This window comes from Marmota monax, unplaced genomic scaffold, assembly GCF_021218885.2.
Source record: "Marmota monax isolate L192 unplaced genomic scaffold, Marmota_monax_Labrador192_F-V1.1 WCK01_AAM20220418_F8-fsc00024, whole genome shotgun sequence".
In the NCBI taxonomy this organism is placed as follows: Eukaryota; Metazoa; Chordata; class Mammalia; order Rodentia; family Sciuridae; genus Marmota; species Marmota monax.
The window spans coordinates 20,776,554-20,799,019 of NW_026695224.1; the positions used below are offsets into that span (position 1 = coordinate 20,776,554).

General features: G+C 37.0%; 1 protein-coding gene across 1 annotated transcript in view; it reads left to right on the forward strand.

The window, feature by feature from the left end:
- Positions 1-22,466, forward strand: part of Tango6 (transport and golgi organization 6 homolog) — a 172,964-nt gene that overhangs the window by 54,899 nt on the left and 95,599 nt on the right. The window contains exons 12-14 of the mRNA XM_046434280.2: positions 2,120-2,254; positions 9,925-10,437; positions 12,646-12,703. Coding sequence (XP_046290236.1) covers positions 2,120-2,254; positions 9,925-10,437; positions 12,646-12,703 — 706 coding nt within the window. The remainder of the gene's footprint in view (positions 1-2,119; positions 2,255-9,924; positions 10,438-12,645; positions 12,704-22,466) is intronic.

Consider the following 22,466-nt stretch of genomic DNA (forward strand, 5'->3'; position numbering starts at 1 on the left):
TGTGTGAGGCCCTGGGTTCTATCCCCAGCACCACAAAAACAAACTAAATAAACAAAAATAAAGGTATTGTGTCCACCTACAGCTAAAAAAATATTTTTTTAAAAAGAAGAAATTGAGAAGTGCTGAGGTTTCTCATATGTCCCTTGTGCCCACTGTTTAGATAGCCTTCCCCATTATCACCATCCTCCACCAGAGTGCTACCTTTGCTGCAATGGTGGTCTTTTTGTTTGTTTCTTGTTTTTGTAATACTGAAGATCAAACCCAGGGTCTTCCATGTGCTAGGCAAACAATCACAGCTACATTCCCTTTCCCCTTTGTTGTAGTTAATGAATCTACATTAACACATCATTATTACCCAAAGTTCATAATTTACATTAGGTTTCTCTGGATGTTGCACAGTTTATGAATTTGGACAAAATGTTTCTACCATTATAGTATCCTATAGAATTGTTATAGTGTCCTAAAATCCTCTGTGTTCTACTTATTTATCTCTCCCTCTCTTCTAATCTTTGGTAACCATTGTCTTTTTACTGTCTCAGTGTTTTTTTTTTTTTTTTTCTTTTCCTAAATTTATGTAGTTGGAATCATACAGTATTTAATCCTTTAAGATAGGCTTCTTTCACTTAGTAATATGCATTTATGTTTCCTCCATGTCTTTTCATGACTTGACAGCTCATTTTTTAGTACTAAATAGTCTTCCATTGTCTCAGTGTACCATTTACATTCACCTTATGAAGGAAATCTTGGTTATTTTCCAGTTTTGGCAGTCCTGACTAGAAATGTGGTAACAACCATGTGTGGTTCTTTTTTTTTTTTTTTTTTATGTGGACATAAGTTTTTAACTCCTTTGGGTAAATATTGAGTGCAATGCCTGAATTATATGGCAAGAGTATATATAGTACGTTTTTTTTTTTTGCTTGTATTTAAAGAATTGAAGTCTCATTATATTGCCCAGATGCCCCAAACTCCTGGGCTCAAGTGATCTTCCTGCCCTAGCCTCCTGAATATCTGGGACCACAGGTACATGCCACCATGCTAATCTATTTAGTTTTTCAAAAACTGCCAAACTGTCTTCCAAAGTAGCTGTACTATTTTGCATTCCCACCAACAGGGAAAATTCCTGTTTCTCCACATCCTCGTCAGCATTTGGTATTGTCGGTGTTCTGGATTTTGGCTGTTTTAAGGGGTGCGTAGGGATGTCTCACTCATGTTTTAGTTTGCATTTCCTTAAGGACATTTGATGTGCAGCATATTTTCATATGCTTGTCACCTGTACGTCTTCTTTGGTAAGGATTTACAGATCTTTTGGTAAAAGACAGTTTAGGACTTTTGTAGTCAGGTTGTTTGTTTTCTTATTGTTGAGTTTTAGGAGTTCTTCAAATATTTTAGTTAACAGTCCCTTGTCAGAGGTATTTTTGCATGCATTTCCTCCCAGTCTTTGTATTCTCTTGATAATATTTTTCACAGATCAGATTTTTTTTTTAATGATGTCCAACTGATTACTTCTTTTTTTCTGGATTTTGCCTTTGGTGTTATATCTAAAAAGTCATCACCAAACCTTGAATCATCTATATTTTTTCCTATCTTCTAGCAGTTTGATAGTCTTGCATTTAACATTGAATTTTATGATCCATTTTGAGTTAATTTATGAATTATCTTTATTTTCAATTTCCTGGCAAAATTCATGAAAAGTAAAGGATGTTCGATTAGTATATTAAAACAGTTAGGAAAGTATAGGCTTTCTCCTTTAGTAACTTTATGACCTTGAGCAAATCACACTGAGAGTCTTCATTTCATAATGAGAATAATAGTATAAACCTTACAGAGTTGATATGAGAATTAAGTGAGATTATGCATGTAAAACACTTAGGAGTTTCTGAATTGCTGAACAGGGAAGGTGCTAGAAGGGCAACTAGGTCAGAGAGGTTGTGGAAGCTCTTTATCTCATACCCGTACCTTGTCTTGTCTCTTCATCTGGTTGACTTATGTATGTTTTGGAGTGTCCTCTTACCAGTTTATTAACTGGTAAATTAAAAAAGATAAAACAAACTCAGACATACAAAGAATTTTGAATTTTTTTTTTAACTCCACACTAATTCAAATTTCTATTTTTTGGTAGGTAGTAGACTTTGTAGTGGCGACACTGCAGAGAGCATGTGTAAGCCTGGCTCATGAGGCAGAGAGCACTGTGGAATCGCAGACACTGAGCATGTCCATGGGGCTGGTGGCGGTCATGCTAGGAGGAGCTGTTCAGGTGAGTTGTAGAAATGAGCCAAACTTGAATGGAGGAAAAGAAAAATAAAATCCTTGCTGCTTCCCTTCCATTCTTTTTGAAAAATAAGAGTAGATATTGTATCTATGAGAACCAGGATGAACAACTTAGATTGTTAACGAGAATTCTTTCCAAAGTAGAGGATAAGGGAAAGCACCACTTCTACCCTGTTACTTGAGTAGATTTCACTGCCTGTTCACATCTGGTAGACACTTGATTTGGAAATATCTAGCATAGTGTTTTGCATTTAGTGTTTGTCCTCACTTCCCAAAGCTCAACAATGGCTCAGAAGTTCCTACCACTGTAGTCAGTGGACAGCATTTACTAAACTTTTTTTTTTTTTTTAAAGAGAGAGAGAATTTTTTTTTTTTTTAATATTTATTTTTCAGTTTTCGGCGGACACAACATCTTTGTTTGTATGTGGTGCTGAGGATAAAACTCGGCCGCACGCATGCTAGGCAAGCGCGCTACCGCTTGAGCCACATCCCCAGCCCCCAGTATTTACTAAACTTTAATCTTAGTTGCTTAGGACTAAAGCTATTGTGAACAGTCCATTTTAACCCAAGATCCATTGTTCAACCCATATCATGTAGCATGTTAAAGGTTTGCTTTCAACTACTTTTAATTATGTCTTTTACACATTTAACTCATCATAATTTTAAAATTCATTCATTCAAACACAATTTTATTGTATCCTTACCATGTGCCAAGTTACTGAACTAAGGGGCTGGGAATATAGCATTGGACAAGATAGATATGGCCTCTACCCTCATGAAATGTATAGTTCAGTAAGAGAGTCATATGCTAAATGACTATTTTTAAAAAATGCTTAGAGCCAGAGTAGCCGTGTATACCTGTAATCCCAGTGACTCAGGAGGCTGAGAAAGGAGGATTGCAAGTTTGAGGCCAGCCTCAGCAACTTAGCAAGACCCGGTCTCAAAACAGAAAAGCTTAAGGATATAGCTCAGTGGTAAGGTTCCCCTGGGTTTAATTCCCAGTACCAAAAATACAGACACATGCGTGCACATATACACTTAGAATTGAATAAAGTGCCTCAAAAGAGAAGTGCAGGATATCAAGAGAACATAACCCTCTAATAAGGTTGAGGAGATCTCCAGTAAGTTTAAGGTACGACTTGAAGGATGAATAGGAGTTTGTATGTATAGCAGATGGAGGAAACTCTTCCCATTAAAGAAACATCATTTGTAAAGGCTCAGAAGCAGGAAGGAGCTTGGTGTACTTGAGACACTGATTGAAGACTGGTGTAGCTGAACTTCAGAGATCAAGGGGAGGAATAGTACTAACAAGAAGAAAGGGGGCTGGGGATGTGGCTCAAGCGGTAGCGCGCTCGCCTGGCATGCGTGCGGCCCGGGTTCGATCCTCAGCACCACATACAAACAAAGATGTTGTGTCTGCCGAGAACTAAAAAATAAATATTAAAAAATTCTCTCTCTAACAAGAAGAAAGGATAGGTAAGGGCTAGATCATACATGTGGGTATGAGTGGTTAATTATATAAAGCATTAGACTGGGAGACTGCAAGGAAGCAGAAGACTCTTAGTGCAGGTATTGTGAAATCCAACCTGAAACCAGCCTGTCATATCCTTAGCAACCAGTAAGGAACTCTCTGGGAATGGATTTTTGAGTTTGAGGTTTCAAATCTGATTTGATTCTTGATATATTAGAATTTGCCTCTCTTGCCTGTTCTTAAGGGGAAAGAGGAATTTTATTTGGACCAGTTGATAATGTGAAGCCCATTTCTTGGTAAATTTACTTAGCACTTCTAATTTTATATTTTCCATGTCATTTAGAAAAAAAAAAAAAGTTTTTGGTTCAGTTTTAAGCCATATTAGAATTATAAAGGTGGGGTTCACGTCCAGAATGTTCCTTAAGTTGCACTCTTGTTAGATTTAACTGGCTAATCCGATTGTTTTTATATTTGAATATTAATTTGAATAGTTTTTATTTCCATAAATTTACAGTGTGTTTTTTTGCTTCTCCTTATTTAACACTTATTTTAAACCATGTCTCAAATGTAAAATAGATTGTGGAAATCTCCATTTCCCTTTCTAGAAGCCCACTGTTAGGGGCTGGCTGTGTATATTGGTCCTATTCTGAGAGAGCCTCTCGTGACTGATGTGAGTGTGCAGCCCTTGCCTGTCACTGCCCTCCTCTGAGCCATCCTGACTCATTAACTACATCCTGAATTCCTCTGACTTTGCAGTTTGTTAAGTGAACATAAACATGTCACCCCCTGTACTTTTGCCTTAGATCTATTAAATTTTTTCTGTTTGATTCATATATTTATAAGTGGCATCTGTAATAATGCTGGATTTTATCTTTGCATTAGGAAAAAAAGTCACCATCCTGAATTCCACTGTGAGGCTGCATCTTTACCTGAGAGTCTAGAACATCATGCTTTACATTAGAAGTCATTGTTTTGGCTAATGAAACAGAATCTAATAGCATCTAAACTTTTTTTCTTTCCTTTCTAATTTATATAATTAAGATGATTATTAAAACATCGTGTCTGGGAAGAGGAGTTAATTTGGAGAAAGTGTAGGTTTAAGATTGCTAAGAAGACAACTGTAATTCCAAACTCATTTTCTTTTTTATATTTATTTTTTAGTTTTAAGTAGACACAATATCTTTATTTTACATTTATGTGGTGCTGAGGATCGAACCCAGTGCCTCGTGCATGCTAGGTGAGCACTCTACCACTGAGCCACAACCCCAGCCCCCCAAACTCATTTTCTAAATTTCAGGGTTTGTCATTTGTATAAGTATTATGTTGGTAACTCTTCCCTGTCCCCTCAGGAAGCAATTTCTGCATGTTGTTGCAGAGTCCATGGGTCCTCTAAAACATTTTGGCATGAAGCTGAGCAGACCATCTCGACCTTTTAGGAAAAGCAAACTGAATTGTCCTCAGCACCACATAAAAAAATAAATAAAATAAAGGTATTGTGTCCAACTACAACTAAAAAAAATTTTAAAAATAAATAAATTCAGTCATGTATGTAAAGAGGGACCCATGTACAAACTGATGGGCTAAATATCTAAGGAATTATAGTCAATGTACAGAGAACACAAAGAGTAAATGTAAATTTTTTCCAGAATTAGAAATTTTTAGGTCGGAGTTTTGTTGCTGGAAGAGTCCCCTGGATTCTTCTAAAACAGTGATCCTCACTGGAGCAGGTTAAGGCAAGGCAGGATCACCTGATCACTCTTACCTGCAATATAAAAGCTCCTGTTACAGAAGCTTTTAAAAATCTCATGTGGGGTTCCATATACATATGCCCTCCTCTGACTTTTACCCCGGTTCTGATACACTACTGGAGGGCTTCTTTCTTCCTCACCCCCATCCTCAACCTCTGTCTTACCAGTCCAACCCCCAGTTTTTAAACAAATTTGAGAACTTGCAGAAATTCATAACAACTAACCATCTAACTGGTTCACCCTGCCACTCCTGAAAGATTTCATAGTATTGTGTGGGCTGAGGAAGCTCTCTACACTCCATTCCCAAAGCATTCCAGAAACTCTAGAAGAGAGGTAGCCAAATAAAGGAATCTGCACTTGTGGGCTCCTTCTTCCGCTCTTGTGGCATGTGTACAGAGTTCTGAGATCTGGATATGAGATTTGTATTGAAAGTAGTGACAGGAATAGAAACTGGGGCTTCATGGACAATTCTTGATTTTGGTAGTAACCCTTGAAAAATAAACAATTAATAATTCAGGTGATTGTTTTTTGTTTTAGTTTTTGTTTTTTTGGTGGTGCTAGGAATTGAACCCAGGGCCTTGTGCAAACATTCTACCAATTGAGCTATATTCCCAGCCCAGTAATTCAGTTTTCTCCTCTACCAATAAAGTAAGTTTTACTTTATATCAGAAAAAAATTCTCAAATATTTACAAACAAATAATTGGCATCCATAGTCATGGATATCCCTGATTGTTTTCATAGTGGAAAATTTGTAGGCTTCTGAAGCTGAAAGAGTGCAGAGCTTTAATTGCTTTATAAACTGTTTGATTCAGAACCCACCTACTTGCCCTTGGCAGTAGGAAAAGTTGATCAGTTGAATGAATCAGTTGAATGATAAGAAGTTTGAGAACAGGGAGAAAAAATATTTTATTATTGTTTTTGCTCTGCTGGAGATTGAACTCAGGGCTTTACATATTCTTGTCAAGTACCCTGACACTGATCTATACTAACCCAGCTCAATTCTGTGGGTTTTGACAGTGTCTAATGACATGTGTCCACCATTATAATATCATACTGAATAATGTCACTGCCCTAGAATTTTTCTGTGTTCTGTCAGTTTATTGATCTTTTTACTATTTCCATAGTTTTGCCCTTTCCAGAGTGTCATAAAGTTGGAATAGGGGTGTGGCTGGGGTTGTGGCTCGGAGGTAGAACACTTGCCTAGCATGCCTGAGACACTGGGTTTGATCATCAGCACCACATAAAATAAAATATATATATATATATATATAAATATATATATATATATATATATATATATATATATTGTGTCCACTTGTAACTAAAAAATAAATTTTTAAAAAAGTGACTTCATTGTTTAAAAAAAAGGGTCGTATAATATGTACGATCTTCTTTTTTTTTTTTTTTGCATCTTTAGATTGGGATTTTCACTTAGTAATATGTATTTATAGCTCTTCATATACTTTCCTGGCTTGATAGCTTCATTTCCTTTTGGTGCTGAATAATATTCTATTGTCTAATATACTATAGTTTATTTATCCAGTCAACTTATAAAGAAATATCTTGACAGTTATGGCTAAACATCATTTACAGATGTTTGTGTGGATGTATTTTTCTCTTTTTTGCAGGGGAGGGGTACTGGGGATTGAACTCAGGGGCACTTGGCCACTAAGCCACATCCCCAGCCCTGATTTGTATTTTATTTAGAGACAGGGTCTCACCGAGTTGCTTAGAGCCTACCTTTTGCTAAGGCTGGCTTTGAACTTTCGATCCTTCTGCCCCAGCCCCTGAACTACTAGGATTACAGGTGTGTGCCACCATGTCCAGCTGGATGTAAGTTTTTAATTAATTTGGGTAAATACTAAGGAGTAGGATTGCTGAACTGTATGGTAAGAGCATGTTTAGTTTTAGAAGAAACTACCAAACTATCTGCTATAGTGACTGTGCCATTTTGCATCCCTACCAGCAAAGAATGGATTTCCTGTTGCTCCTCATCCTCACTTTATTTTGATTAACAATCCTTTTTCAGATATGTCTTTTACAAATATTTTCTTCCAGTATGTGGCTTATATCTTTGTGTGTATTTGTGTGTGTGTGTGTGTGTGTGTGTGTGTGTATGTAGTACAGGGGGATTAAACTTAGGGATGCTCTATCACTGAGCTACATCTGCAGCTCTTTTTTTTTTTTTTTTTACTTTGGAGATGCACACAATACCTTTATTTTATTATTTATTTGTATTTGGTGCTGAAAATCAAATGCAGTGCCTCACACGGGCAAGGCAAGCACTCTATCTACTGAGCCACAACCCCAGCCCTGCATACCTTTTTATTTTTTATTTTGAGACAGTGTCTCTCTAAGTTGCCCAGGCTGGTCTTGAATTTGTGATCCTTCTATCTAAGCCTCCCAAGTAGCTGGATTACAGGTGTGTGCTCCCATGCTTGACTATTTCTCATTTTTTACGTGTCTTTTGCACAGCAGAAGTTTTAAATTTTAATTATTTCTTTTATAGATTATGACTTTGGTGTTTTATTTTTAAAATTTATCTCCATAACCAAGGTCATTTAGATTTACTACTGTTATCCTCCTCCTCTTCCTCCTCCTCCTCCTCCTTCTTCTTTTTTTTTTTTTTTTGCAGTACTGGGTGGGAATTGGGATTGAACTCAGGGCCTCATACATGCAGGGCAAGTTCTCTACTACTGAGCTACATCCCAGCCCAGCTCTTTTAAAAATTTTTATTTTCTTTCGAGACAGGCTCTTGCTAAATTACCCAGACTGCCCTTGAATTTACCATCCTCCTTCCTTCATAAGTAGCTGGGATTACAGACATGTGCCATAATGCCCAGCTACTATGTTGTCTTTTAGAAGTTTTATAGACTTTCATTTTACATTTAGATCTGTGCTTCACTTTCATTTATTTTTTGTGAAAGGGCTAAGGTTTGAGTCTAGATGCATTTTTCTTTTAATGTTCTAACACTATTGAAAAAGACCATCTTTTTTCCATTGTTGTCTATGTTCCTCTCTCAAAGATCAGTTGATTATATTTATTTGGGTCTGTTTCTGGGCTCTCTATCCCACTTGTGTTGGGTTTTTGTTTTTGCTTTAGAAAAAATTGTTGTATACAGTAGAAGTGAAAAAGAGGCCATATAGACTGTAGGTAATAAGATGATGTTCTCTTTTCAGATGTTTAGAGAAAACAAAAACAAAGGTTCATGATACTACAAAGGCACTGAATGAGATTTAGCATAAAGATAACACTAGCAAAATTATTCTGAAGTGTCTTGTCCATTTATTTACACATGGATTCCAGGAAAAATTGACCCTTTTCTTGGATAATATGTGCCTTTACACTAGACATGCATACTCTCTTTTTCCCTGAAGCTGTATAACATCAAAATGGTCATGTGTTTTACTCATTAGGATAAACTAACATGTTGTGGAACTAGAAATTCCACCTTATGTAGATTTTGCATTCATTTTTAATTGTGTAAAGAAAGAAATCTGAGGGGAATATATGGTAGCATTTCACAGGTACAAATCTGATATATATACCTCAAATTTTTGTTTACCCAGGAGAATGGTGGTAGGGGAAGTGAACAGTAACCATTCTGTGAACATGTAGTGTGAAATGAAAACATAAAGTAGATCCTTCAAAAACAGTTAGTTGGTTGACTGGTTGGTTGGTTGGATGATAAAATGAGTGTATGATTAAATCATGAATTCTCTGTCTTGTTCCAAAAAGGATTTAGGATCCCTGAGGTTTTCACATTTTCAGGACCTCATGAAGCTTTATAATCATGCTGCCAGTATTTTCAAACAGAAAAGGATTATCATGGATTCTTACTTTACATTGGCTGCACGCACACCTTTCTTAGGCACGTGGCATTATTAGAATAAAACTTCTGTAGAGAAAAAAGAATCCTATGTAATTTTCACTCCTCCTTTCTAGGAAAACTAGATCACCCAAATCCTTTCCAATCCTATGGTGCCCTTATATACCGTCTTGCCACTTTCGTTCACATAGTTAACAACAGCTTCATTCATTCCAGTGAGACCATGTAGGGTATTGAGTAAAAGCGTGGGTTCTGGAGCCTGACTTCATGAGTTTGCATCATACTGTCTTCCAGTTTGTGCCCTTAACCATGTTACTTAACAGGTATGTGCCTCAGACTCCCTATATTTTAAATGTAGAAATAATAGTAACTGTATCATAAGGATATTAATGTGTGTGTTTCAATTAAAAAAAATCTGTACACAGCAAATGTTCAATAAATGTTAGCTCTAATTTTTCAACAAACAGTTATTGAGTGTTCAATCCAGGTGATTTGCAGATTACACTGGGAACAAGATGCAATCCTTGCTACTTATACTTACAGTGTTTCCTGGGCTCAGGTTATATTAAATTCATTTTTGGCATTTTTTAAAATTTCATTTTATAGTTGAAGTCAAGTGATTTTGTGGTCCTGAAGCAATTGCTGCCTCTGTTGGAGAAGGTCTCCAACACGTACCCTGACCCTGTGATCCAAGAACTTGCTGCTGACCTCCGTATCACTATCTCTACCCATGGAGCCTTTTCCACTGAGACTGTCACCGTGGCTGCCCAGAGCACCCTGAAGAAAAAAGATACAGAAGGGAAAATAGGAGAGCAACAAATTAGTTGTAATAGATACACAGAGGTAGCTCAGAGCCACCTTGAACAACAGCTAAGCTGTGAGCAATCCTCCCAAACAGGCCAGGAGTCTAATGCTGCATTTATTCCTATGGGGATCAATGAGCCCAGTACTACTGCAAACCAGCAATCTGGAAGTATAACTACAGGACAGTTCCAAGAAGTTCTTTTATCAGCTTATGATCCTCAGATTCCAGCACGAGCTGCTGCCTTGCGCACTCTTTCTTGCTGGGTAGAGCAAAGAGAAGCAAAAGCCCTTGAGAGCCAAGAGCAGCTTCTCAAGGTGAGTGGAACATACTGTGAAGACACATGGGTGCAGGGTGGGACAGTGGTCCAGGAGTATGCATTTAGCTTGAGTGTTTCTGGAGCATTGACTATGTTGAGTACTGCCCTGGATTATTCTCCAGGAACTTTTAATTATTCTGAGGAAGCAAGACTTAAGACACAGAAAGGACTTTTAGATGACCTCATGAAGCTACTCAATTGAACATGAACAGTGTCAAAATTTTTATATTCATTAAATGCTGTGGACAGTCAGGAAAAAGAACTGAAATCTTCTGGGGAAGTAGATCTTAGTATGACCTTAATACATTGTAAAGTCTGAGTAGATAAAAGAAAAGGGGGAATGTGAAATAACATGAGCAAATTTGCAAAGATGGTAAAGCACCTTTTTTGGTAAGTAGTTCTACTTTCAACACTATGACCCAGCCTAGGTAAGCCACTGATCTTTCTGGGACCCTTTTAGAGGAATATTGGGCAGAACTAGATCTCCTCCATTTCCCTTACTCAGTCACAGTGAAAAAACTTCTTTAAATTCTTGATTTATGTGTTAGAATAAATATACTTAGTTGAGGATCTTTTCTCTGTTATGGGAATTATCCTGACCTTAGTATGTATTAGTGATGAAGAGCAAGGGGTCTACAAACTAGTGTCTAGGATCAAATTCCAGAGCAGTTTCTTGGAAAATTCACTTTAGCCTCTGGGCATTAATTGTGATGATGATGATCTCTTCTGTTGCCTTCACTGTTAGACTAAGAATTATAATTCTAATTGCAAACATCAATTTTAGTTACTAAGGTTTTGAAACCAGTGGCATAAGAATAATAACTGCTATTTATCGAACCAAGCCATATATCTTTTTTTCCCCCCATACTGGGGATCATGAGCCATATATCTTGCATTGCCTCTATTCCTCACAACAACCATAACATTGGTATTATCCCAATTTTATAGATGAGAAAACCAAGGTATAAGGATTTGCTGTCATTGAAATATTGTTGAAAACTTAAATGTATATCTTCTATGAGTAATCATTAAAAATATCCCTATTTAGATTATGAATGTCTTTGGAATTTTCTTTTTTTTTATTTTTTTGAGTTATAGACGGACACAATACCTTTATTTTATTTATATATTTTTATGTGGTTCTGAGGATCGAACCCAGTGCCTCACATGTGCACCTGCTCCACCACTGAGCTATAACCCCAGCCCTGGAATTTTCTTTAACTTCGTATGACCTTTATCTGTTGTGCATAACTGGTCACTGAGTCCTGTCAATTCTTTTTTTTTCTAAGAAGTCCTTCAATTGTATCTCTTATTCTTTATTCCCATGGCCACTTCCCTTACTCCATGCATGATCACCACACCTTCCAAACTTGCCATCTTCCCTACTGGACGAATCATAGGATCTCCCTAACATACCTAAGATATAGAGAGCAGCAGTATCCAGTCAAAACCAAAAAAATCCATGGTGCCAGCAAAGGACATGGCACAATAAATGAAACAGACACCCCCAACTTGCCCTAGACACCAGGCAAGAGGAACATGGTCACATGGACACTGTCTTTCCCTAGCTCTCATGTTAGGACCTAAACCTAAAATGTTACTTAGTATCTTCTAGGTAAGCCATACTCACTGCAGTTGACAACCTAATGAATTCCTAAATTGTGAAATATATTGAGTACTTTGTTACAAATGTCAATTGAAGGACAAAAATTTGCCAGATTTTTTAAAATGAAATAGAACAGATTCAAATTTATCGCAATAATAATATCTCTGTCTCATTTGCATTTCCATATGTTTTGTGAGCGCAAGAGAAAAGGATTAAATTGTAGCAAATATGCCATCAATTCATGGAACCCCCGCACTTCGCTTCTTATGTGTCAGGCTTTTGTCAATCATGTCATATATGAGAATGTTGTCCACCGTGGGCTGACAGGAAAATGTGGAGGATTCTTCTTCCAAACATTAATTTCCATGATTGCTGCTCTTGACTACTCTAAGAAGTATCTCAGCTAATTCTTCCTCCTTGTTAGCTGTTAAAAAAACAGGACTTCAAGCATCTATACCATCTTCCTTCCAAGATGCTATATCAGAATAATTTGTAGCTAAGACAAACAAGAATAATTTGCTGTTTTGAGGCTATATATAAGAGGGTCTTAAGTCTTTCTTTATTCTTGTAAGTCATATCACTCTTTTTTTGTGGTTCCAGATATTTTTGGAGAACTTGGAACATGAAGATTCTTTTGTATATCTGTCTGCAATTCAGGGTAAGTTGGTCCTGGTTAAAGGACTTTGAGTCTGTGAACCAAAGATTATATCATGTTTGCACAAAATCTCTACAAGATACTGTTCGTCATTTTGTCCATCTTCCTGCCTCCTAGCTCAGACATCCTAACAATAATATTGTCAAAGGGTTCCTAAAGTGTCCTTTTAGAGTTTCAGTGTCTCATAATTAGGAACTTCTTATTTACTTGTAATGCTCTATATTAAGACCCATTTCTTCTAATTCAAAGAGGTAAAGAAGGTCTCGCATGACCTGTTATTATATTAACCTTTTATGTTATTGACAATGACAATTGTCAGTATGTACTTTGTTCTCTAAGCTAAAAGAATCTCAGGGTGTCTATGTATGTGTGTTATTTTGTTTTGATTTTGTGTTGGGTGTTAAACCAGGGTCTTCCACATGCTAAATGCCTCTGTCACTGAGCTATGTATGGTCCCAACCCCAATCTCAGGGTGTTTAAAATTTCTTCATCAAAGTTTTTTCAATCATTTTATATCTCTTTTGGAATTCTTCATTGTTCTCTATATCTCCATTAATTTGTGGATTCTATATCTAGAGAAGGTAGTATAGAGAATTAGTTGCCCTTCCCTGAAGGTGAGACACAGAAGACATGTCGAACAGATTAGAATTAACTCAGTTTCTCTTTGTACTGTCATTGTGGTATAGCTGTCAAGACCAGGGAGACTTCCTGAGTGCACATCCTCATTCCCCTGCTTTTTGTCTGTATGGATTTGGCAAGTGATTTAATCCCTCTGGTCTTCAAGTTTTTATCTGCTAAAAGGGGACTAAATGGGAATGGAAAATGGTAGTTACCTTGGAAAATAGTCTGGCAGTTCCTTTAAAGTACAAACATAGACTTAATCAACAATTCTACTCCAAGATATATACCCAAGAGAAATGAACACATATGTCTCCATAAAAACTTGTATGTGAATGTTCATAGCAGCATTGTTAGCAGTCACCAAAGGTAGAAGCAACCCAGGTATTCATCAGTTGATATGAACAAGCAAAATGAGGTATATACATAACAAGGGAATTATTTTTTTTTTGCTATTAAAGTAATTAAGTACTAATATCTGCTACAACATGGATGAACTTCAAAACATTATGTTAAATGAAAGGAAGCTGGTCACAAAGTACCACATATTGTATTAATCCATTTATATGAAATACCCAGAATAGGCAATTTACAGAGATGATAAGTAGATAAGTGGTCACTAAGGGCTGGAAGGAAGGGGAATGTGGTTGGAGGTGATAGCTGAAGGGTATGGGGTTTGTTTTGGGGTGATGAAAACATTCTAAAATTGTTTGTGATGATGGTTGTACAATTCTATAAGTATACAAGGGACCCACTGAGTTTTATTGTTTTTTAAAAAAATATTTATTTTTTAGTTGTAGGTGGACACAACACCTTTATTTATTTTTTGTGTGTGTGTGGTGCTGAGGATCGAACCCAGTGCCTCACGCATGCTAGGCTAGTGCTCTGCCTCAGAGCCACAACCCCAGCCCACCCATTGAGTTTTGTGAATACTTTATATGGGTGAATTGTTTGGTATGTGAATGATATCTCAATAAAACTGCTACTTATTAAAACAAAATTTAATAAGAGGGGAGAAGGCCAAAACTGTCAGTATCTCAGGAAATATGACAACTAAATGTAGCAGATGCAGTCTTGGAACAGAAAAAGAATTTTAGGGGAAAAAAGATAATCTGAATAAGTTATTGGCTTTACTTGATAATAAAGTATTAATAGTTCATTATTTGCAACAACTACACCACACTAATGTAAGATATTAATAATAGGGCCATAGTAGCACATGCCTGTAGTCCATTATTTGAGAAGGTGAGGAAAGCAGATTGTTTGAGGCCAGCCTGGGCAATATAGTGAGAACCCATCTCATTAAAAAAATAATAATAATAGGTAATACTGTGTAGGAAGTATATGGGAACTCTCTACTATTTTCTCAATAATTCTGTAATCTGCAACTATCCTTTCATTATAGGTTTGTTTATAAAAGAGGAGCTTACCAGATGCAGTCATGCATGCATGGAATTACAGTGACTTGGGAGGCTGAGGCAGGAGGACTGCAAGTTCAAGGCCAGCCTGAGCAAATTTAATTTAGCAAGTTCCTAAGCAACTTAGCAGGATCCTGTCTCCAAATAAAAAATAAAATGGGCTAGGGATATAGCCCAGTGGTAAAGTGCCCTTAGGTTTAAATCCTAGTACCTCCCAAAAGGGGGAAGTGCTTATATTAGTTTAAATGAGTTAATGCTTTGAGAGTGCTTAACACATAGTGTTCAAAGTATGTTAGTTATTAATATTTTAATGTTGTTATTGTAGTTGTTTTCACTATTATTTATTTTGTTGCTTGAGCTTGGGAATTTTAAAAAATTCAACAAATTTTAAAAAATTGTGCCCCCTCTATATAAAACACTTTAGATTAACTGTTGAGTTGGGGTGACTAGCTTGAAAGGTAAAAAGAATTCTTCAAAGGAGACAAAATGACCACCCAAAGAGAAAAAGGACAGCAGATGTCAAAAGAGTAGAGGATTTCAAGAAAGAAAGTAATTAACCTGCAGCTGAAAGGTCAGAGAGCCCTGGGGCTCTGTAGTGCTCAGGAGGACACAGAAGGCTCCATGACAAGGAATGGTACTTGTGAAAATCAGATAAATCAATGAAGCAAGAACTTAAAATGCCTCTAATAAGTCTCAGAAAACAAGTCATCCTGAACTTTCTCCAAGAAACTATAATACTGTCAAAAAGATGTTTTTTCTTTCTTTCTTTCTTTCTTTCTTTCTTTCTTTCTTTCTTTCTTTCTTTTAATGACTGGGTTTTCGGAAAGTGGTAGCATTTCATTCTAAAGCGGCAACATTGCTGCTTGGAATAAACTTCTTAGTTGATTAACCAATTGAGCTCATTAGTCTCTAGAATCTGCTATAAAAATCACACAACTGTTGGTATTGTTTGTTTTTAGTTATTTTAATTGCTGTGTTAATCTGTTAGTAGTTAATTTGGTGAGGAAGAACATGGGAGGTGGAGGTGTAATTTCTGTTCTCAGTTCCTCAAGATGGACAAGATTGAACTAATGGATGTTTTTGGTGTTTGTAACATGCACTTAAAGCTGAGGACTTAGGTAAAAGTTCCCATTAAGAAAGGAAAGAACTGAATCTTCCCACCTGTGTTGCCAATGTAGTTTGCCCAAGCCTAAACCACTCCAACAACAAAGCTTTTCAGGACTCCAGCCTCACAAGTTCCACAGGAGAGTGGGTGCCTAGTTGTCCTTTGAATGGCATGTAGTTTGGGGGACTGTGTGTATATGTATGTTAAGTTTTCCTTTTCTAGGCTGCCTAAATAGCTCTGTGTGAGAGTTACAGTGTACTTATTACTTAATTTATTGATAGTTTGGATTTCTTTTATAATTTCTTATCAAGTCTATCTGCAATCTAGGGAAAGAGCAGAGAGGCATTTAATTATGCCTGATTTAAGAATCTGAGAAATGGGATGGGATTGTGGCTCAGAGGTAGAGCACTTGCCTAGCATGTGTGAGGCCCTGGGTTCGATCCTCAGCACCACATAAAATAAAATAAAGAAATTATGTCCGCCTATAACTAAAAAGTAAAAAATCTGAGAATTAAATTCCAATTTGAGTTTTATGAATGACTGTCTACAACTCTGTTTATTCTTACTAAGAAGGTTCTGGTTGAGGTAGTTGTCTGGCAACTTCTCCCAGTTGCTCAAAATTAGCTTATTCAGGTAGAGAATATGGACAAAGTTGCCAAGTCCCAGCTACCATCTGAAGTGAGAGATAGACCTCTGTTACATACCTAACAGTAGGTATTTGGGACATTTTTCACATGAAAGTTTTGAAATAATTGTTCAGTAATGAATGTGATCAATAAAGTGGGGATTGAACCCAGGAGTGTTTTAACTTGATCTTAAACACATTGGTCTTCCCCTTTTCCATTCCTTGTATACTTTCTTCATTGTTTCTATCACCTTATTATTATACAAATAATACATTTTCATTATCTTAAATTTAAATGATAAGGAAGTATATAGGGTGAGAAGCAGAAATCTTTTTCTTTCCTAAAATAGGAGGTAAAATATGTCCTTTAGAGTCCCATGATGTATTGTAGGTGTAAGATCAGGTGAGGCGGGCAGCAACCAGAGGAGGCAGATTTAAAAAGGCCGCCAAACGAGGCTTTATTTGAGATATCACTCCCAGGTGGAACTCGATCAGACCAACAGAGTGGACAGGAGAAGGGTCTAAGGAGAAACCGTGTGGGAGCTCGACTGGACTGGGATTTTATGGGGCTCAGGGCAGGAAGGAATAGGGCTTCGGACAGGAAAGGAGATTTTTAAGTTCCCTTGTCCTGCTGGAGTTGGTCTGGGGAGCTGGCTGAACTCCAGGATTGGCCAGGGGATGTCAGGAGATCCTGCTGATTGACAGGCGTTTCCACCAGCACCTGATTGATGTTCCTTTCCTGTGCAGGCTGGTTTGTTCTAAGTCACTGCCACCGACCTAACAGTAGGTATTTGGGGCATTTTTCACATGAAAGTTTTGAAATAGTTGTTCAGTAATGAATGTGATCAGTAAAGTAGGGACTGAACCCAGGGGTGTTTTACAAACTCTGAGCTACCCCCCAACACTTTTTATTTTGAGACAGAGTCTCACTAAATTGCTTAGGACCTTGTTAAGTTTCTGAGGCTGGCCTCCGACCTGCGATCTTCTTACCTCAGCCTCCCAAGTTGCTGAGATTATAGGCATGTGCCACTGTGCCCAGCTGTGATATTCTTTAATAAGGTATAGTAGCCAGTTTATTTATCACACTGTGATTCTGCTTATGTATCCTCTCAGTCACATTCAATAAAAGAACATTTTGAAAGCAACAGATTCAAGTGATTTCAGGGATCCAAGTGATCCCTCTCAGGGATCTTTGATTTTGTTGTTGCTATTGTTTTGGTGGAGAGGGGTAGCTGGGGATTGAACCCAGGGCCTCAAACATACTAAGCAGGCACTGTAACACTTAGCTATACCCCCAGCCTAAGGGATCTTTGAATTTCAAACTGCCAAGCTCATTAAAAACAAAAACCAGAAAACCACCTATGCCTAAGCCAAGCATGGGAGGTGAAAGTGTGTGTAGACTGAAGGGAATCTAGACATCTTGACATGCCCAGGCAAATCACTCTTCCACACTCTTCCTTTCAGAAAGGCGTTTTCATTTCTGTCAAAAGAACCACCGGGAAGGAAGGCAAAAGGCCCCAAAGGGTGACTATAGTTACATAGATGACATTATTTTTACAGAGTTTCAAACTGAACAGAATTACAAGTCTTAACTAGTTAGAAACTAAACTCTATCTCATTCTCATATTTCTACCTCAAAGTAAATTGAGAAATCATTAACTGAAAATAATTTTATCCCTGAAGGATCATCTAATTGGATCTGGCATGGAAATTTGGAATGTAGTCCTATCTACATTTATGCCTTTGAAATGGAAAGATTTCTTTTGTCTTCACCTAGTTTCTGTAGCACCTAATAAATAACTGAGCATTTATTGATTATCTTTTATATATGCTACCTCAGTCAATTCATGAAGTTGTTCTGGGAAGAAACATTATCCTCATTTTTAAACTTCTTATTTGAGATATAATTTGCATACCTAAAATTTGCCAGATTAAAATATGCAAGTCAGTGGCTTTTAGTGTATTTAAAGAGTTGTGCAACCGTCACCACTATCTAATTTTGGAACATTTTCATCATCCCATACCCATTATCAGTCACCTCCCATTCCTCATTCTACCAGCCTCCAGCAACCACTGATTTACTTTTTTTTTTTTTTTTTGGTGGAATGGCAGGTGCCTAGGGAACAAATCCAGGCCCTTGCATGTGTTTTACCATTGAGCTACACCCAAGTCCCTGGTCTACTTTTTGACTGTGGATTTGGCTATTTTGGGCATTCATGTAAATGGATTCATACAGTAAAATGGAACCATCAAGTCTGTTTTGCCTGGCTCCTTTCACTTACACAAATGTTTTATAGGTACATCCATGTTATAGCATGGGTCAGTACTTCATTCCTCTTTATGACTAAATCATTTATTATATTGATTACTCAGCTTTTGTTTATTCATCTTCAGTTAATGTACAGTTGGGTTATTTCCCTTTTTGTCTATTATAAATAATGTTGCTATGAACATTCGTGCACAAGTTTTTTTTGTACAAACGTGTTTTCACTTTCCCTGGGCATTCACCTAGACGTAGAATTGTTAGATCAGATACTAAATCCATGTTTAGTCTTGTTTATTCATTTAATTTTTGAGGCAGGGTCTTGCTAGATTGCTGAGGCTGGTCTTGAATTGGCCTTGAACCTCAGCTTCCCATGTGGCTGGGATTATAGATGTGCCCCACTGCGCCCTCTACATTATAGTCTGTCTTTTATTTTAACTGTTCTGGGGAGTATGAAGTGATATCTCATTGTGATTTTGATTTGCATTTCTGTAATGGCTAATGATGCTGAGCATTTTTTTATGAGTTAATTGTCTATCTTCTTTAGAGAAACATCTATTCAGAATTTTTGCCCATTTTTGTTTTACTTTTTTTTTTTTTTTTTTTTTTGAGTTACAACACTTCTTTATATATTCTGGAGATATGTCCTTTATCAAATATGTGAATTGCAAATATTTTCTGCCATCCTGTGGATTATCCTTTCTTTTACTTAGAAGTATCATTTGAAACACAAAGTTTTCACTTTTTTTTTTTTTTGAACAGTACTTGGGGATTAAACCCAAGGCCTAACACATGGTAAGCAAGGGCTCTATCACTAAGTTACATCCCCATCCCAGCCCCTTAAAATTTTTTTTGAGACAGGTATTGCTTAATTAGGCCACTTAGAGTGGCCTCAAATTGGAATCCTTCTGCCTCAGCCTTCCAAGTAGCTGGGATTACAGGCATGCACCAGGATACCCATCTATATGATGCCTCTTACAGTCTAGGGGATCTATATGATGTTTACTTTTGATGAAATGTAATTTATCAATTTTCTCTTTCATTTGTTTATACTTTTAGAGTCATTTCTAAAAAGCTATTACCTAGGGCTGGGGTTGTGGCTCAGTGGTAGAGCACTCGCCTAACATGTGTGAGGCCCTGGGTTCGATTCTCAGTACCACAAATAAGTAAATAAAATAAACATATTGTGTCCACCTACAACTAAAAAATAAATATTAAAAAAATAAAAATAAAAAGCTATTACCCAAACCAAGAACATGAAGATTTATTTCTCTGGGTTTTTTTTCCAAAAATTTTAAAGGCTTAGCTCTTAAATTTAGGTTTTGGGGGTTTTTGTTTGTTTGTTTGGTACCAGGAATTGAACCCAGGGGCACTTAACCACTAAGCCACATCCCCAACCCCTCTTTGTTTTTCTTTATTTACATATGACAGCGGAATGCATTACAATTCATATTACACATATAGAGCAAAATTGTTCATATCTCTGGTTGCATACAAAGTATATTCATATCTCCAGTCCTTTTTAATGTTTTATTTAGAGACAAGGTCTCATTGAGTTGTGTAGGTCCTCACTAAGTTGGTGAGGCTAGTTTTGAACTCACCATCCTCCTGCCTCAGCCTCCCCAGCTGCTGGGATAACAAATGTGTGCCACTAGGCCCAGTATAACATTTAGGTTTATGATTCATTTTGAGTTAATTTGTAGGTATGATATGAGATAGTCCCATTTTATAGCTAAAGATTCTGACACTTTGATAGGTTAAGTCCCCTTTTCAAGATCACATAGCAGTTCATTCAAATCTTGTTCTTTCCTCCACATCTTATTTTCTCCCCAGTATTATAGTTTCCTTCTCTAGTACTTTTCAAATAATGGTAGAAATTGATCCTATTATGAGTATGAGTATCAATAATATTTATTAAAATTGAATGATACTTAATCATCTAGAAAGCTTTGATTCTGTCAACAATTCTAAAATATAATAAGAGCATATATAATTCTTCCCCCCCTGCCCCCACTAATCCTAGGGATTGAATCCAGGGGACCTTTATCACTAAACTATATTCCCAGCACCTTTTTAATTTGTTTTTTGTTTTGAGGCAGGATCTCACTAAGTTGCTGAGGCTAGTCTTGTACTTGTGCTCCCCCTACCTCAACCTCCTGAGTACATGGGATTATAGGCTTGCTCCACTACCCTTGGCCATAACCCTTCCTTTTAAAATGAAGAATTACAATGTACAGCCAGAGGAATATGAAGTAGTGCTCTATTTGTGTACAGTATGTCAAAATGCATTCTAGTGCCATATATAATTAATTAGAACAAATTTTTTTTTAAATAAAATAAATAATTAACTTGGCAATAGTCACAGAAGCTGAGAGAGGGTTGGAGCTACAGCTGACCCATTTTGCAGGGATTCCTAGTCTCTTGCACCATATCTTATAGTCTAGGGGATCTATATGATGCCTTGTTCCTCTTCCTCAAGTCAGAGATTACATTGCATTTCAAAGTCCAGAAGGCTTGAATTTTATACTAGTTTCATTTTTGGAATATCTGTTCAGTAGTTTATCAGTCAAAGATTGATACATTCAGATTTGTATCAGAATATTTAGCAGTTTAGTACTTTTACCTGTAAGTAAAATGTTAACTGGCTACTTCAGTATTAGTTGTTTTCACTTTCCAAGATTGCCCTAGATAGTCAGGCATGGTGATGCATGCCTATAATCCCAGTGAATCAGGAGGCTGAGGCAGAAGGATCCCAAGTTCAAAGACAGCTTTGGCAATTTAGCAAGACCCTATCTCAAAAAATAAAAATAATAATAAAAAAAAACTGGGGAATGTAGTTCAGTGCTGCTAAGTTCAATTCCCAGTTGAAAGGGGGCTGGGGGGAGATTGCTCCGGATAATTGCCATGTAAGAGAAATGACAATAAGTAATGTAGGAGTTTCCATTTAGTGAGTGCCTAGTACTTAAGACAACCCTGAAAGTTAGGAATTATTACTGTCATTTTATAGATGAGGGAACTGAGACTCAAAGAGGTTAAGAACCTGGCTCAAAGTGACACAGATCTTAAGTGACAGCATTCAGATTTGAATTTAAATCTCTCTGGCTCTGATGCCTGTGTTCTTGCCAGAGGGAAAGATAATGAATCATAGTGCCCACATTGTTCCTGTTCCCAAGTGGCAGGGCCAAGTTTCCTTAGGGTCTTAGTTTAGGAGAATCAGGCCTGCCTATGAGAAATGGTTTCACTATAAATCAGCCTTTTATATAACTTAATAATATGCTGATCTCATGCCTACTTGATTTTGTTTTGTTTTGTTTTGCTCATTTGGCAGTGTGTAGAGTGTTAATTTTAAGTAATCTCTGTATGTATTTTTTAAATATTTTTTTTTATTTGTAGGTGAACGCAGTACCTTTTATTTTATTTATTTATATCCGTGCTGAGGATTGAACCCAGTGCCTCACACGGGTTAGACAAGTGCTCTACCACTGAGCCACACCCCCCGCCCTCTGTATGTATTTTTGAAACTCATCTTCCTGCTTCACACTGCCTTCCCTTCTTCCTACTGATGGTCATTGTTGTTTCAGCACTGAGGGTATCAGCACTGTTTTGGGAGCATCAGGAAAGACTTCAGAAATCAATTCTGGGATTTATGCAGTTTACTAAGTTAGTCTGTTTTGTGATGCTATAACACAATTCCTGAGCTTGGGAAATCTACAAGGGATATAGACTTACTTCTTACT